Genomic DNA, 18,035 nt, shown 5'->3' with positions numbered 1-18,035 from the left:
ATTTTTAACTTGCAGTTAAATAAACCAACCATTATACTGTTTCTATAGCCTAGTACCTGTTAAACTCAAAATGTCTATTAAACTATGTACAGTAAAGTGTTTGAAACTTTGAGGTGAGTAGCTTTGTACTATAAATGTGAACTAAAGTCTGATGCCAACATAGCAATACTTGGTTAAATACATCAGTACCTAAGTTAACTGCTTACTTGGCAAAACATTAATGGGGACAGAACTAACTTAATTGAATAGTTTGGTATAGCTAGAGATCACACACACTCCAATGATTAAGTTTTGATACCTTTTAAAGAAAGTTTCTGTGTTTATTAAACATCTGAAATAAGGATGTGTACTTCTGTATTCATAGTTGAGGTGAGGACAACTTCTATTTTGTCAAATAGCTAGATACATTCTCTATTACAGCACTGGGTTCAAGTGGATTAATATACAGCATTGTAACAAGGTACAGCTAAAATGTCTAGCAGACAGAGGGGTTGGTCATGAGTAGCCACTCCAGTTAGCCACTGTAGCGTGTTTCTTTGTTTTGTTTACCTAGTGGCTATACTGAAAAGAGGGGAAATAGCCCAGCAAGAGTCCCTAGTTAAGCAACACAAGTCTGTTCCCTTGCTAAAAAGTTAGCTGATAATGCAGCCCCATCTGAGCACTGGAGCAGCTTTCAGAATTTTGTTGCCTTTCCAAAAGTCTCTACTGTATAGTATGTCTGAATTTTAAGATCTGGCCCATGTTAGGACTGTGCATTTTAGAGTGCTTTAGAGTTCCCTTCAGTTAGACTGATTAAAAAAATATAGCATTTTAAGACACTGGACACCTAAAGGGTGAGTGAATTTGGCCTTTCATATTTTAGCAGACCCAAATCCTTCGTTCTGTTGCACCTTGTCACTTTAGAAGAATTTAAAATAAGCTCTGTTTATGATCTTGCTGTGTTTATAATCTTGGGCTGTTCAACTGATTTTTACTATTAAAGATATTTTCTATGTACATTCTCATTCTTGGGCTTTAATGTTTAAACTTATGCTCACTGCTAGACAGATTTAGTTATTTTAACATCTGTATTGTTTGAATTCTAATTGTAGCTAAGAAAAACAAATACACCTAAAGAACTGAGTCTCCTTTCCCTTAATAAGCAAGTCTTTCAACAATAGACTAATCTGCTCTAGAAACTATTGCACACTATTCACATTAGTACACTTTCTGAATAAAGCTGACATTGCAATGAACCTACTGTACAAAGAAAAGTGGTTTTTTACATACCAAATAGTAACAGGAGTTAATGGTATACTATGCTATAGGTATGTGAGGATGAAATGCTGGCAATGTTTAATTAGAGAAGCTGCAACAGTTTGAATCAAATTGTGTTCAAACTGCTAGTAATTTATTTTCAAATAGCCAGTCTTCTGGAAAGATGTGAACCACACCATAAAAATTAAATCACCCCACTTTTTTTTTACTATTAAGCTAATAAAGCCCAGTCAGCAGTGCTTAAATATAAATTACATAAAAACAGCCATACTGTATCAGACCAGAGGTCCATCTTGCCCAGTATCCTGTCTGCTGACATTGACTAGTGCCAGGTGCCATAGAGGGAATGAAAAGAACAGGTAATCAAGTGATCCATCCCCTATTCCTAGCTTTTGGCAAACAGAGGCGAGGGCTACCATCTGTGCCCATCCTGGCTAATAGCCCTTGATGGACCTATCCTTCATGAACTTGCCGGGGGGGTTAAACCCTGTGATAGTCTTGACCTTCACAACATCCTCTGGCAAAGAGTTCCACTGACTGTACATTGTGGGGGGGGGAACACTTCCTTTTTGTGTTTTTTAAACCTGCCTATTAATGTCATTTGGTGACCCCTAGTTGTGTTAAGAAGGAGTAAATAACACTTATTTACTTTCTCCACACTAGTTATGAGTTTAGATTAATCATATCTTTCTTCTCTTCCCCCTCCCCCATCATCTCCTTTCCAACCTGGAATGTCCCAGTCTTATTAATCTCTGCTTGTATGGAAGCAGTTCCATACCCCTAATCATTTGTTGCTCTTTTCTGAATTTTTTTTTATGGGGTGACCACATCTGCATGAAGTATTCAAGATAGCAAATATCACATGCCCCTATCTTGAATTCATTCCACAGCAAATGTTCCAGCCACTCCAGTCCTACTGTAGTCAACCCTAATTTAAGTAACTTAGAGCAGACACTTCCCAATAGTTCTATCTATAAGCAGAGGAAAGGCATAAAGAGAAAAAAGTGGGTTCTATTTCTTCTCGGTCTAGACCAGGGGCGGGCAAACTTTTCGGTCTGAGGGCCGCATCAGGTTTCAGAAATTGTATAGAGGGCTGCTTAGGCCAGGTGTGGCATTGCCCAGCCCTTGCCTCCTGCCCCATCCAACCCCCCCCCCACACCCACACACACTCCCTGTCTCCTGACCACCCCTGGAACACCCACCCCTGATTGCCCCATCCAACCCCCCTCCTTCCTGACTGCCCCCCAGGACCCCTGCACCCATTCAACCCCCCCATTCCCTGCCCTCTGACTGCCCTGACCACCACCCTGAACTCCCCTGCCCTCTATCCCACCCCCTTACCCCACTGCCTGGAGCACCGGTGGCTGGCAGCCACACCACAGCACAGCTGCAGAGCACCAGGCCAGGCTCTGCAGTGCGCCGCCCAGAGCATTGCACCGGCGGTGCAGCGCACTGAGGCTACGGGGGAGGAGGGCTAGCCTCCTGAGCCTGGAGCTCAGGTGCTGAGCAGGAGGGTCCTGCAGGCTGGATGTGGCCCACAGGCTGTAGTTTGCCCACCTCAGGCCTAGATAAAATTAAGTGAACACCAGTTTTGGTTACATCTTTGGAAGAGACCATAGTCCCTAGGTCAAGGGCTCATGTTTTATCAACTAATGAGGACTTTGCCCTCATGTGGAGGAAATTCTGAAAGCAAGATGAGTCTTCCTGCTGTCTTTGCACTCCTTTTTCAAAACAGTTCCAGGAAGACAAACTGCCCCTTGTACATCTTAAAAAATAGAGCCAGAACTTTAAATAATCACTCCATCTGTCTTTTCCACTAGAGTAAGGACTTCACCTCCATGCCCTGTCTCAAAATGTAGACTCCTCCTGAACCCCTTAAGACTATCCACTTCCCTCTGTATGGCTCTGTCCCTCCTGAGGACTAGTGGGCTGCTGAGTCTTACCCTTACCTTGTTGGTTGCTGGAGTTAAACTCTGTTCTCAATGCACAGTATCTCTATTGGGGGACTGGGTTAATAAATTAAAATGCAACCCCTAGGACATAAAAGGCACATGGGGAAAAAGCCAAGGAACAGCTAGATGAACAGGTTAAACCCTGCACCTAATGCACAGACCCAGCTTAGAAGAAATATCTTCAAAATATCCCTTCAGAATAAAAAAATCAGATGGATACAACCCCAATCTGGCCCAGACACAGCTGCTGTGTACACAGTTCTTGTGGTGGAGTTCTAGAGGGCTGCCTGAACAGCAGGGATCTATATAAAAATGAGGCTATAGGCCTATTGCTGATTTACAATGGAGGTACCCTCCTCCCCCTTTGATGTGCCTGTGGCCCTCTACCTGGAGCCCTTTCCTTTCTAGTTAGGTAAAGTATCCCCAATACTTACAGTTAAAGCTGCAAGGCAGATCTTTCACTGGATGGAACAGTTCCCAAGTGGCTCAAGCTCTGGACTTCTGGGGCAAAGGTGGCCTAACTGGTGAGGTCAACAGAAAATCCTTTCCTGCTCAGTCAGGCTGACAGGTTTTCCTCCCTGTCCAGTGCTTTCAACAACTCTGCTGTTTCAGAGGTAGTTTGCGTCACAAGGTGCGTCCCCCTTAGCTCAGTGCTCCTGGTCAGCTGGGCCACTCAGGTGAGAGGCAAAATGGAGTTCTCTGCCTACCCCTGCAGGGAGCAGCTCAGTTTCATTCTGCTGGTACCCAGTAGCCAACTCCCTTCCCCTGAATACTATCTATCTGGGTGGAGAGCACAGGTCTGGGCTGTCTTAGCATGTCAACCTGGCCTTGTAGCTTCTATCACTGATTGGGGTTCTAAAAACAGACTCAGCTAGGCAGTTGCAGCCAGTTTTGGGGAGCTGTTTCTCAAGATCCCAAAAAGGCAAATGTTACTCACCACTTGCTGTATAGCTTGTAATAGTTGTTGGTAAACCAGGCTGCCTTAACACACAATAGCAGCTCTGTTTTAGGCTATCAGAGATGTATTCCATATTCTCATCTCTGCTGTCCCCTTGGCACCAAGACATCAAAAGCTTGCTTAAAGTGCTTTCCCTAGGGTAACTCCCAGGTGACATAAAATCAGCTCACATCCTCCCACAGTGGGTCATAGGACACTCAATGGTGGTCTGGGGCTAACTGTTGGTTAATAGACACGAAAGCTAACCTATTCTGAAAGTACTAGGTCCTGCACTGATAGTTCTACAGGTATACAACAGGCAAAAATAACATGTACTAGCTCTAGGCAAAATAATAAATCCTAACCACGTGTTTAATACTGGCTTCTCTAGGGCCCATCTCTGGAAGCTATACCTACCCACCTTTGCTAGATCTTCTTGATGTCTTGTACTTAAGACAAGCTGTGTCATGAGGGGCATAGGATAAGTAAGAGCAGTGTATGTAACAAATTGAATCTATTTCCCCATGTTAAGTATCCTCACACCTTGTCAACTGTCTGGAATGGGCCATCTTGATTATCACTACAAAAGTTTTTTTTTCTCGTGCTGATAATAGCTCATCTTAATTAATTAGCCTCTTAGTTGATATGGCAACTTCCACCTTTTCATGTTCTCTGTGTGTGTGTGTATATGTATATATATATATATATTCTTACTATATGTTTTAGTCTATGCATCTGCTGAAGTGGGCTGTAGCCCACGAAAGCTTATGCTCAGATAAATTTGTTAGTCTCTAAGGTGCCACAAGTACTCCTTTTCTAGCCTTAGGCACTGCCAATAAACAAGCTGGAAGCTATTTAAGTAAAAGCTCCCCATTTACCAATTAAATGCCCCTGGAAAGCATCCATCAACAGCAGAGATAAGGATTTTCACTGTGTTGCTATATGTTGTGCTGCTATAGCTATTAATTGGCTGAAGTGGGCATTAAGGTCAAGGAAGTATCACTTTGACTTTGTTTTGCTGTCAATTTTGGAAGCTTCTTTTTGCTAGAACAAATCAGTTGTGGAGCATCCTGGTTTTTCCCCCACACTGCCCTCAGCCTGTGGCTTGTGCCCTTGGTATTGTTCTGTTCCTGTACAAGTTTCCATCCCTTGTTGACTGCACTCAGCAGGAGGAGACTATTCATTCTCTGGTCTAGACCTAGGTTAGCCTACCCAAAGGTATCGGTGAAGGCTTTAAGCATTTAAAATATGCATTTTCCTCTTGAAATAGTATCACTTACCTCTGATGAAGAATGGGGGAGTTACATATAATAATCAAAGCATAATAGCTGTGGAACGAGTTCATTCCCACTGGAGCTTTTCCTCACACGCACAGGAACCAGACAATGACTAGTGCAACTGGGAATACTCAAGCAGACAATTTATTTGACATTCACCTCGACTGTTGCAGACTAGGAACTGGGTGGGGGGAACCTAGTTTGAAACTCCCAGCATTTCAAGGTGGTAACTTGCAAATGAAGAGCTTGAAAGTAGTTTAAAAGCGGAGCCGGGGGGGGGGGGGGGGGGGAAAGAGAAAAAGGGTCTGCAGAGAAACAGATAGGGCTCCAGTGCTTAGATACTGAGGCAGACCCCTGCTTAATCCTGGTGCCCATTTTTATGAGGTAAATGTTAAGTTTAGGTAAGAATGTGTTTAGACTCATTATTTTAACTGGTTTCTCGCTGCATGTTATAATTTTTATGAACATAAATCATACTCTTTGAAAAAGAAGCTGCCCTAAGTCTCTGCAGTTTTATACTGGTTACAAGCTCCTGGAGATAATTTTGTAGCAAGGTCCAAACCTAGTTAGGGCTGCAGCGGTACTATAGTTGGTAAAGGAGTACAGTCAGCTGGTGAGCTAGTCAAAGAGTGGAAGTGAATTATAGGATTCCATAGTGGAAGAAGCGAAGGTGCAGGCCTCTGGCTGGAAAGGGTGCCCTAGAGCAGTGCTTCTCAAAGCCGGTCCGCCACTTGTTCAGGGAAAGCCCCTGGCGGTCCGGGCCGGTTTGTTTACCTGCCGCGTCCGCAGGTTCGGCCAATCGCGGCTCCCACTGGCTGTGGTTCGCCGCTCCAGGCCAATGGGGGCTGCGGGAAGCGACGGCCAGCAAATCCCTTGTCCCGCGCCGCTTCCCGCAGCCCCCATTGGCCTGGAGCAGCGCACCGCAGCCTGTGGGAGCTGCGATCGGCTGAACCTGTGGACAGGGCAGGTAAACAAACGGGCCCGGCCCGCCAGAGGCTTTCCCTACACAAGCGGTGGCCCTAGTTTGAGAACCACTGGGCTATATACCTCCATTGCAGAAATAGGCCAAGTCTCATACCCTGCCTTGATTTGTGCCTCCTGGGCTATGAAATGGCTTGCATCTTATTCTGCACATTCTCTGGTGCTCCTCTTCCTCCCTCCCCCTTAAAAAAGAAAGACAATTAGCATTGTCATTTCAATTGGCTACAAGCCAGTCTCTAGAAATACACTTCCCCATTCATCTCAATCAAGTTATCTTCTACAGCTCTGTCCACAGCAGACATGATCTAGCACCAGTTTGTACTTGGCTCAAATGAATATGAAGAGAGAGGCTGCTTTTCTCCTATCCTGTCAATAAAAGATAATATAAACAGGCATTATGAATGAATGTGAGTGAGCTACAATTCTAGGATTCTATTTTAAGTGAGACCACAATGTTACAAATGCAGCCATCGAAGATTCAGGGAATTGGTCCTGACAGTTCATTTTGTACAATGTCATAAACGCCTTCTGAAAATGGAGGTGCATCTATAGAGGAACGTGCTCGTCCACAGCATTAAAAACACTGCTTGAAAACAAGTTCCAGAAATCCAACTGTGTAAGCAGCAGTTTTTACACTTTCCCCACAGTAATATTTATTAAGTATAGTCAGTAAATTAGAGGAATATTCAATTCTAAGACTTTGTACTTAGTACACGAACATCTTAGCCTTTTGTCAACATTCAATGTGAAGCACAGATTAGGTTGATCACAGTAAATTACATTGCGATGGATGAAAAAGGCTTAGTGACATTAGTAATTCTTAACTGGTTACAGTTAGCTTTACTCAGTATTTTCAAAAATAGTTTTCAACAGTAAAATCATTGCAGCCAGAGGATTATTTAAAAAATGCTCCACATACAGTAAGAGCAAAGGAATGCATTTTTGGAGCAACACTGAGCTACCAGTAAACACCTCAGACAGTAATCTTCCAGGCACAAAGCAAAAAAAGTGGAGGTTGGGTTTTTTGCATTTTCACGTAGCCAAGGAAGGGTTGGGGAGTTTTTTTGTATACAAACTAAAGGAATACAAAATAAATACATTTTTAAAAGATGCATACAAAAATCTGTCAGTCAAATAGCAAGGCTTTCACAGAATGCCACATTGATGAAACAATTGTGAATCCATTTCAATCATGAAATTATGTTCACAGTTTGAATGAGATGTTCACTGAGGCAAAGGTACCATCACTTCGACATAATTAATGGGGAAGAAGCCAGACTCTCCATTTAACATCCCTTCGTACCAATTCTCATCGATCTGATTGGTCAAAGTAATGATGTCGCCTTCCTTAAATCCAAGCTCGCCTTCATTTTCTGGCTCAAAGTCATACAGAGCTTGGCAGCAAGGCTGATCCACGTGCACTGAAGAACCTGCCCCAGTGACAGAAAAGAAAATATTTAATAATAGCTTTAAAGTACTCCACTTACCTATTGAGCATGAAAACAAGGAGACAAACTTAGCCCTACTATAAGCAGCAATGGGCTAAATGGGCCCAGATTGTGGGTGCTGTTAGTTTTCCACCACTTCCACCTACAGAAAGTCTGTTCCTGCCATGTAATGTCATGTACAGCATAAAGGGTAATGAACTGCATACAGGGTAGCTCTTTTTTCCTCCCCTTAAAAGCAAATATATTTTTACTGCCATTTGAATTCCCTTGGGAAACCTGCAAAAAGAACAGGAGTACTTGTGGCACCTTAGAGACTAACAAATTTATTAGAGCATAAGCTTTCGTGGGCTACAGCCCACTTCTTCGGATGCATAGAATGGAACATATATTGAGGAGATATATATACACTCACATACAAAGAGCATGAACAGGTGGGAGTTGTCTTACCAACTCTGAGAGGCCAATTAAGTAAGTGAAAAAAAAACTTTTGAAGTGATAATCAAGCTAGCCCAGTACAGACAGTTTGATAAGAAGTGTGAGAATACTTACAAGGGGAGATAGATTCAATGTTTGTAATGGCTCAGCCATTCCCAGTCCTTATTTAATTTAATTTATTTGGGAAACCTGAATCACTAACATTTGGGGTGGTCATGAATTCTATTACCATGGGTTTTTTTTAAAAAAGAGGTGAGTGGACAGGCATGATGGCAACAGCTGAACAAATGTCTATTCAATCTATAAAGCTAGGGACTGGGCTGCATAGAATCTAACAAGAACACTATACACCAGAACTATAAACAGTTTAAAGATCCAATCCTACAAACATGCATGCGTGAGAATGGCCCTACTGATTTCAGCAGCATCCCTCTTATATGAAAATGTTTTCAGGACCGGGACCTTAATTGCCAAATGGGGATATGAGGTTCTATCCTCTTTGCCACATGAAGAGAGACAATTATCTCTAACTTAAAAATAACAGGAGTACTTGTGGCACCTTAGAGACTAACCTTAGTCTCTAAGGTGCCACAAGTACTCCTGTTATTTTTGCGGATACAGACTAACACGGCTGCTACTCTGAAACCTATCTCTAACTTGTATTTACAGATAGCTGCTTTTGTAGGGCAGCTCTTGTGTTCAAACCACTCACTGCATCTGCCCTTTACCTCAATTAGATCAACAGTTATATTAGGAACAACAGTGCCTCTTAAAGTTTGTAAAACTATTTTTTGGATGATGATTAATTGCAGCCCCACTCACACAGTATCTGACTTTCTTTGTGATTTTAGTATATTGTGTTTGGCTTAGTTACACTGTAAGATGTTCACTCCAAACCTTCTTTTGTGTTTAAATATTAGTGGCATTATATACATAATACTAAAACCAGTACTTAAACTTATGAGGAAAAGTCAACATGGATAATTATTGTACATGTATGATTAATAAAGTACAAGAGATTTTCACAGCTAGCCAAAGTGGCTAACTTTGCAAATGTAATCTTTTCAGTGTTATAGACATTCTCATGTATGGATGGTTAGCATATATCCAAGCCAGCTAGGGATATGTGAATAATACATTATTATAGTCATTCATTCAACCTCTGAACAGTAAATTATTCTAACAGCATTCCTCCGCTATTCATATTCTAGAGATTGGTTCCATGGGCAGAGGGCTACCCATAGGTTCAGCTGAGATTCATTTGTTTTCTATGACATTGATTTAAAAAAAAAAAACCACCACACTTTTACCTATCTTACTAAAAGAAAAATCCAGTGATTTTGAATAAAGTCTATTCACAAAAGGGAAATGGGGGGAAAAGGTTTCATGCTGCCTCTTGCTAATTTACAGTAGGAAAGTGCATTATATCAAGACAAAGACGTTTTTAATGCTCTCTTTAATACTTACAGCAAAACAGCTAATGAGGCTCTTTAATATTAAATTATTCTAGCTACTCTTTTTGCTCAAAATCTGCACTATTCTCAAATATTCTGATCTTGTCTGTCTCCAAATTATCTAGCATGCTAATCAAGCAATCAGATTGAGGTCTAATTTCTGTCTGGAATAGTCTATACATTCTGTTAAGTATTGCAATACGCACGCAGATTTTCAAAACCCAATTAAGCTTTTAAAAATTCCATGTCACTCATTAAAATTAGTTTTTAAGTCTGCTAATCAGTGCTATTGTTATAAAATGTAAGGAAAGGAAACTATTAAAAAGTAGCTGCTCAGACAAATTTTCTAGCAACGAGAAGCAGAAAGAGTATCTTGAGCAAGCAAAACTACTCAACCAGTAAATGCTTCTCTTGTATCTGTGGACGAACACTATCAAGGGATGTTTAAAGCAATGATGACAAGAGTAGGGACACAATGTTAGATTTTTTTGCCCCAAAATTTTAACATTATGCTTCGTGGATGGATTCCCCATTCCTTTCCAGCCTGCTTACACCACTCTAGCAATGTAAAAGGGCAATAAACACAGTAGAAATGGCCCCCAGGGAATTCCCTCAGCAAAAGGGGGTTCTCTTAGAGCTTGTAGAAAAGATGGAGTGCTTTTATGCCATTCCCTTCACAGCCCTGCACTAGAGCACATAATGGGGTGTGGCCAGAATGTGCTGTGCTCTGGCTATTTTCACTCACAGCCACAATAGCAAATCAGGTCAGATGGTTCTTCAAAGCTACTTTTGTACTCTCTTCCTGACCTGTGCTGAGCCCAGCTCGGACCACACCAGGATCTGGGCCATAGTCTTCCACGGAAATAAGGTGACTATTTTTTTAAACTAATCGAGTGTTTTCAAACAAACAGCTTCCTCAGTATAAAATGTGGAAGCTGTATCTGCTCGTATGAAGTTCCAACAGCAGAAGAAGCCTCTCTGAATAATTGAAAACATTTCTGGTTTTCATCAGCTGTTCTGGCCAGGGGCTTGACATACAACTTTTATTCCACCAATCAGTTTATTTCTGACACAGCAAGATATGTGATGTTACACTGAGAATGCTGGGTGCAGAATGTATTTTTTTTAAAGCGTGAGTCTTTTAGGATCATAACTACACAGTATATTGCATTGGTTTTGTTTTTCTTAAAGAGAGGAGGGATAAAAAGATTGGGAGTGGGGAAGGAACTTTTTGCCTTTTAAGCTCCAAACACGTGGGGGAGGAGGGTAATCTCAGGCAACACAGAAGGATCTTAAAGTAATGGCTACAGCTACTCCAGAGCCTAACATCAGTCAAGGTCTTCGTTAGAGTAATGCAGCTGCTGCTAATCTACTGCATCTGGTGTCACTACTGTACAGTCCGGCAAAACAGAGCTTCCCAGCTGAACAGAGCAGAGGCAGCGCTGGTTGCTAGTTTTAAAACACACCATTTAACAAACACAAAGGGGTCACATGGCTCCATCCTTCTCCACTGTGCAAACTATCTGAAGGCTGTTGCAGAGATTTAAGAAGCTAAGGAAACTGCAGCAGCATTTCTGTTAATTTCTAGTACTGCGCCTGCTTCTCCAATTGTAGCTGAAGCAACATGCTGCCTACTGTAGTTGCTGAGTTCATGGATTTAGATGGAGAGCTCTTGGGGCAACAACTGTCTTTTTGCTCTACGCTTGTCTAGCACTTTGCACAACGGGTCCTGGTCCATGACAAAGCTCCTTGGTGCTACGCGAATGCACCATAAACAAACATAATAAACAAACATATCGAAAGACTGTTTATGCTGACCTATTGGACTCCCCAAATGCAGATTGAATTTATAATGAAAGAACATGGAGAAAGTATTGGTAAGCATGAGGCTGAATGTACTTTTGGGACTGTCCTATCTGATGCCAGATGACCATCTAAAAATGCCACTTTTCCTCAAAAGAAACTTCTGGCAGGTGTTGCTCCTCTGTTTGCCGCACATTGAAGTACACATACGGTAGCAAAATATATAGTAAAGAAAGAATCACATCCTAGATGTGCCTGAGGATATTATTCTAGCCCTCTTACAGCATGAGTCTGTAAACACTTAAGCACATAAGTAACTTTACTCCCATGAGTTAGTCCCATTGAATTCAAACATAGGACAGCTAACCACAACTACTTTCCTTTGATGAGCAAAATGAATGAGGCAAGATGTGACTCTGCATTTAAACTGTTTCATAATGAGCCAGATGACACTCTCAGCTTCTGCTGATTAATTACGACAACAGCGAATTAGAACAAAACATAGATTTGTCATCTGCACTTAATCAGTAAAGCAGTTAAATCATCCAGGACTTTTTTCCATGGAATAATGTTTCTCAGGACCTGATACTTCACTATGTTTGCATGTCACTCCTGTAAGTAGTCCCACTGTACTAGGAACTGTACAAAGGAAAACACCACCCCTATTCCAAAGAGCTTACAATGTACAAGGCACAATATGGTGAAATATGGAATAAAGCATTCCAAAATACAAGCAAAGGACTAGACTATGATAGCTGTTACACTTAACGGGGAGTAACTTACTTTGCAAGAAGTCCCATTGAATTCAATGGATATATTTGAGGAAGGTTCTATTTAGTATGAGAAAGTGTCAGGATCTAGTTGTGTCAGTATACCAGGGGTCAGCAACCTTTCAGAAGTGCTGTGCCAAGTCTTCATTTATTCACTCTAATTTAAGGTTTCACGTGCCAGTAATACATTTTAACGTTTTTAGAAGATCTCTTTCTATAATATATAACTAAACTATTGTTGTATGTAAAGTAAATAAAGGTTTTTAAAATGTTTAAGAAGCTTAATTTAAAATTAAATTAAAATGCAGAGCCCCCCGGACCGGTGGCCAGGACCCAGGCAGTGTGAGTGCCACTGAAAATCAGCTCGCGTGCCGCCTTCGGCATGACTGCCATAGGTTGCCTACCCCATGCAGTACATAATGCCTGCATCTGTAATTTTCACTCCATGCATCTGAAGAAGTGAGGTTTTTTACCCACGAAAGCTTATGCCCAAATAAATCTGTTAGTCTTTAAGGTGCCACCAGACTCCTTGTTGTTTTTGTGGATACAGACTAACACGGCTACCCCCGATAAAGGATCTAGTTCAAGTGACCAGAGGGATGCCAGACACACATTTTGATAGTGTCAGCAGGGATGGGCAGAGAAGTGAAGTGTGAAAATGCTCGCTTTTGTAGAAAGTAGAAGAGAGTTTATAGGAGTGATCTGAATGAGGTGAGAGTGCTGAACGTATTGTCAAGCTTCCCCAGCTCCTAACATCTAAAACACTTGGCACCATTTTGCATAAACTGTCTGAACAGTATTTTCTAAATCATATAGTATAAGTCAAATCTGTTTCCAGCAGTCTTATTTAAATATAAAATAAGCACAGCAAGCTTCCCGGGTTATACTGCCAGAGCCATGTTTATCCCTGGCACAGAACTCAATAGTGTTAGTGCTCGCTTTCTAATGCAGGGAAGGAGGAGAATTACCCATGACTTTACTGATGATAACATCTGCTGGGAGAGGTAAGAACAGCAACCAAGTCCTCAAGTTCTTTGGGGGGGGAAATTCAGAGTGCTAGAATAGGTAACCACAATATGTACCTTTTTGGTGTCATTAGAGAGTCTGTAGAACAGAATACAAAATATTTCCCTCAATCCTTCTCTTTGCAACATCCCCACTGCTATTTTTAGGGCACTAGCTCAAGCAGAGCTAGTGAATCTATCCAGGGCACAAGGCACATTCCCAGCCTGGTGTAGATATACCCTCAGCCTTTTTTTCTCTCTTCAAGCTGAGAGCATGAAGTATAGCCCCATATTTCCATCCTCCTCCACTTCTAATTCTCTCTCTTTGTTTCCCTCCCAGCTCTCTGTAAAAAGAAACAAGACAGGAGGAAAACAGAAACTGGAAAGAGTGAATAAAGCCAGAGGGTAGAAAAGTAGCTCAGAGAGTAACGGTGTCTTGGAGTCAACAGCCAGCTCCTAATTCTCAAGCCAAGGGAAGGATGGACCCTCTGGATCATTTTTTCCCCTTGGTGCTTTCCTTTCAGATCCTCGCCTATCCTGGTTATGGAAAAAGTGCTGGTGGCTTCTTACTCTTTTCCTTTTGCCTTATTATTGTTTGTCTTTTGTGTTTCATTATTTGCCTTTGCATATAGCTCACTAAGGGTATAAGAGAGACAGAGGAAAAGTGCCTCTGATCAGTAAGATGAGAAATAAAGGGTCTGATCCAACATTTAAATCAGTTATTACATTTAGCTTCTCCACTGACCAGTGACAAGATTCGTAATATTAAATACCTTGAAGAGAATTTCAAAAAAGGTGACCATAATTTTTTTCACGAGATCAGGGTCTATGCATGTGAAGTGGTAACAGATACAGGTTAATAGGTACAGCAGTCTCTCCTACACAGAATAAGTTTGCACATTTTATTGATCTGCCTTTGTGGAACCAGAAGGGGTTACATGCTAACAAAATAAGCTGTGTTCATATTTAATTTTCTGTGTTATACCTAAAGTTTTACCTTTAACTGTTTTAAAAGTTAATAAAAACACAAAGGAGACCATTTTCCAAGTGTGGGTGGCTAACTGTAGGCATAGGCAGCCTAGTTGCATAGACAACAGTGGGACTCTATGGGTTTTCAACTAGCATTATATGAGCAATACTTCAACTCCAGTAATTATAATTCTTCCATAAAATGCATACATCAACAGGCTGATTCCACAAGCATGGGCTCACCTGATGATTTTATTGAAGAAATGTACGATATCCCATTGTGCTGCTGATTATCACTGATTTCCAGAGCTGAAGTTATTACAGGTTTTGGCTTGAATTCATGCTTAGGACGACTAGATGCTCCATTTATTCTGAAACACAGAGAAAGATTGGCACGAGATTTAATTCTGGAAGGCAACGGGAGCTTTGGAGCTTCTACTTGGATTCAGTGCTTTAACAACTGAAGGACAGATAGTTTAAAAAAATAGTTTGTAATTTATTCACCCAGAACTGCTTGACTCCAATGTAACATTTCAGAAAGTCTCTACTTTTACCCCGTTTTATAGCTGTGTTGACTGAGGCACAAAGATTAATAGCCTGACTTTCAGAAGTGCTGAGCACCCACAGCTACCATTGAGTTCAGTGGATGCTCTGGGTGATAAACACTCCTGAAACTCAGGCTACAAAATGACAATGCAGCCAGGAAGCCAATGATGAGTCAGACCATTTAGAATCCAGATCCTTGTTGGTTCTAACTATGAGAGCATAAAGCATAACTACTAGTGGTAATTTTTTTTCCTTTCTGCTCCATTAGTATCACACACAGTCTCTGTGGCCAGTCATCAACACATCACACCAGAACTGTGCTCCTAGCTGGCAATTTCATGATGCATTGTAGGATTGTGTGTGTACAACCATCAGTACGATAAATATGTCTGTTTTCTGAGACACATTTTTGGAAGCCTTGTTAAAAAACTTACGGCCAGATCTGTTTGTATGCACAAAACCCACCGGTAAATGGAGAAGCTCCTGATTAATTCCTGTATATGTGGGTGTGGGGTTTGGCATGAGCACAAAAGGATGTATCCATAAGTTTTGTGGTCAGATTTCATTATACAGAGGGGTGTGAACTCTTAAAGGCCTACAGTGCATTAAGAAGTGACAGCTAGCAAGAATTTAAGGTGGTTAAGTCCATTGAGATACAGAGATGTAACAAATGACTATGAATATAAAAAGATGCAACCGTGAGGTATCTGTGAGATGCTGCTGAGTTGCGGTTCAGAAGCAACGTCTTCTCATACTCCTGAACGTTAGCTCCAAAAGATGTTGAGAATTCTCTGATCAGGTTTATTCTTACCGGTTTTGCAGTATGCTCTGCAGTTCCTCCAGAATTTCTGTGGACTGTTTATGGTAGTTTAATGCTGCTTCTATAAATACTGCCAACTGGCTAACTTGCTCTACCTAAAGTAGAAAGTAGAAAAGGACTTTAAGGAGTCTGCGTGCCAGCTATGGAATCAACTATAAGGGTTATAAACAGACAATAATAAACCCAGTTAAAAACACTCAAAATAGACCAGGTATCTCATAAGTTCTGAGATCTTACAGGGTGATATTTCTATATAGTAAGGATTTGACATAGCCTGCAATGAGCTGTATGTGGGCAGAGCCCAGTGACTGTGCTGAGCCCCAGTGGGGCTTACTGCAGGATCAGGACCATAATACAGGGCATGTTCTTGTGTCCATAATGGGGCTTATTCAAACAAAGTAACTTGATCAAATACATGTATATTTTCCCCTAACTTAACTGGGAACGATTCTGAAACAGACAAGGACAAGATGCCATTTCTGGTAGCAGTGGTTTTCAGATCAATGAGGTCTGGCTAAGTGAGGTTATGCCATATCTTATTACAAAACAATATTAATGGGTTGTGTAATTGCTTTAGCCCACAAACTGCAGTCCTAAAAAGGTCCAGACTTATCTCACTAGGTGGCAGCATTTATAAACTGATAAATAAAATGTTATTTATCGGCTCAGATTTAAAAATTGCAGCTAATTGTTCCAGAATCTGTCTATTGAAATGGGGGAGGAAAGAGGGAAACACCATTCTCTCAAGCAGTCACAAAAATATTTTTAAAAATGGTAAAAGTCCTCTCTGCCCCACAGCACAATCTGGCCAATCCAAGGATAGCTCTCTGATAAAGTAGTCTTTATTTCGTCTTCTCTCATTCTTTTTTTTTTTTTTTTAAACATGACATTTAGACAATGAGCCCCAACAAAGTGAAATGCAACATATCACACTCTCATGCCTCTACTGGATCTGATCAGGAGAAGGTGGGTAGATTTGTTAAGATTAAATTATTGGTTTGTGTTGAATATTTTATCTGCTTTTTCCTACTCCAAGTGTTTACTGAAAACTCTGCTAGAACCCTAATGAAGCAAAACATTGCCACACAATATACATAATTTAAATACATGGGGCCAGATCCTCGCTGGTGTAAACTGACGTAGCTCCACTGAAGTCAAGAGACCAACACCAGCTGAAGATCTGGCACAAAAAAATTTAATGTTACAAGACTTCACATATGCATTTCAATACATATATAGACATTCCTGCCAGTCCCTCCCACTATGGTTCAAACACTAACCTAAATGGCCACAGCTGCTGCATTAATTTAGACATAGTTTGATGATGTACCTGCATGCTAAGCAAACTCTGACCCTGAGTAAGGCCCAGATGAACAAATTTTGTTCAGGGGACATGCATGGGGCTGGTGGGGACAGAACCCTCCCTTCTAAATCAGCAGCAAGATACTCAGTATGAGCTCAGCTACTCCATGACTGCTGTTACTGCCAGCTGTCTGTAACAGTGCATGTACCCCTGCACATGGGCTCTGCCTAGTTGTGAGCATGGGGGTCATGACCCTGGCAGTTTCCTCCCTCCCACAAACTTTCCACATTCACAGCCCCAGTGTGCTGCTCCATAGTGCAGGGTTGTGGAGTACCCTTACATGGCTCTGCAGCACATCCCTTTCTGAGCCACAGATCCATAGCTGCTTCTCTACTTTTTAGTCCTTGCACATCTGGGAAGGAGAGGAGATGATTTGTCCTATCACACATACACACTCTCCCTTCCGAGTGCGCTGCAGGACTTGCAGCAGCACAACAGACTTACATCATTTTCTAAAAAGTTGAACATGCTTCTTTCTGCCAGCTCCTTTGACTCTTCAAATTTTTCTACTGCTTGTTTAACTTCTTCATCTGGGATCTTCCCTAAACGCTTCTTTTTATAGTCATAATCCAAACGACGGCCTTCTAGCTTCTTCAGATGATGCTAAATTAGAGAAAATGTTTCCCATTAGATCAAATGGAGACAAACCCAAACAAGCATGTTGTGATTGTAAGTAGGTTTTCATTATGGATACAATTATTCATATATGAAATTTAAAATTGTACAGACATCAAGAAGCACCATCTATGAACATTTTGAGAATTGGCTACCTAAATTTGCTATACAAGACATCCACCTCATGAACTTTGCAGCTTTTGCATGTTTAGCAGATTGTCTAAATTAGAAGCAGGATCCAGACTAAATGTGCTTTTCCTTTACAGTCTGGCGGTAATTCAGTTCTAGCGGTTGTATTATTTGTAGTGTGACAGCTAAAATTTAAAGGGCTATTTTCTGCTCCCATTACAGGAGCAGAACTCCAACTAACCCCTTCGTTCCTGAATTCTTTGTCAGGAATTAAT

General features: G+C 41.3%; 1 protein-coding gene across 1 annotated transcript in view; it reads right to left on the bottom strand.

The window, feature by feature from the left end:
• Positions 1-7,628: 7,628 nt before the first annotated feature.
• SH3GL3 (SH3 domain containing GRB2 like 3, endophilin A3) overlaps positions 7,629-18,035 on the bottom strand; it is an 80,775-nt gene continuing 70,368 nt past the window's right edge. Inside the window, exons 6-9 of the mRNA XM_065412119.1 lie at positions 17,461-17,619; positions 15,645-15,748; positions 14,531-14,658; positions 7,629-7,834 (exon numbers count right to left, since the gene is read on the bottom strand). Coding sequence (XP_065268191.1) covers positions 7,629-7,834; positions 14,531-14,658; positions 15,645-15,748; positions 17,461-17,619 — 597 coding nt within the window. The remainder of the gene's footprint in view (positions 7,835-14,530; positions 14,659-15,644; positions 15,749-17,460; positions 17,620-18,035) is intronic.

The sequence above is a fragment of the Emys orbicularis genome, chromosome 10 (assembly GCF_028017835.1).
Source record: "Emys orbicularis isolate rEmyOrb1 chromosome 10, rEmyOrb1.hap1, whole genome shotgun sequence".
NCBI lineage: Eukaryota > Metazoa > Chordata > Testudines > Emydidae > Emys > Emys orbicularis.
The sequence above is the reverse complement of the archived record's forward strand: the minus strand, read 5'-3'. Positions and strand labels throughout refer to the sequence as shown.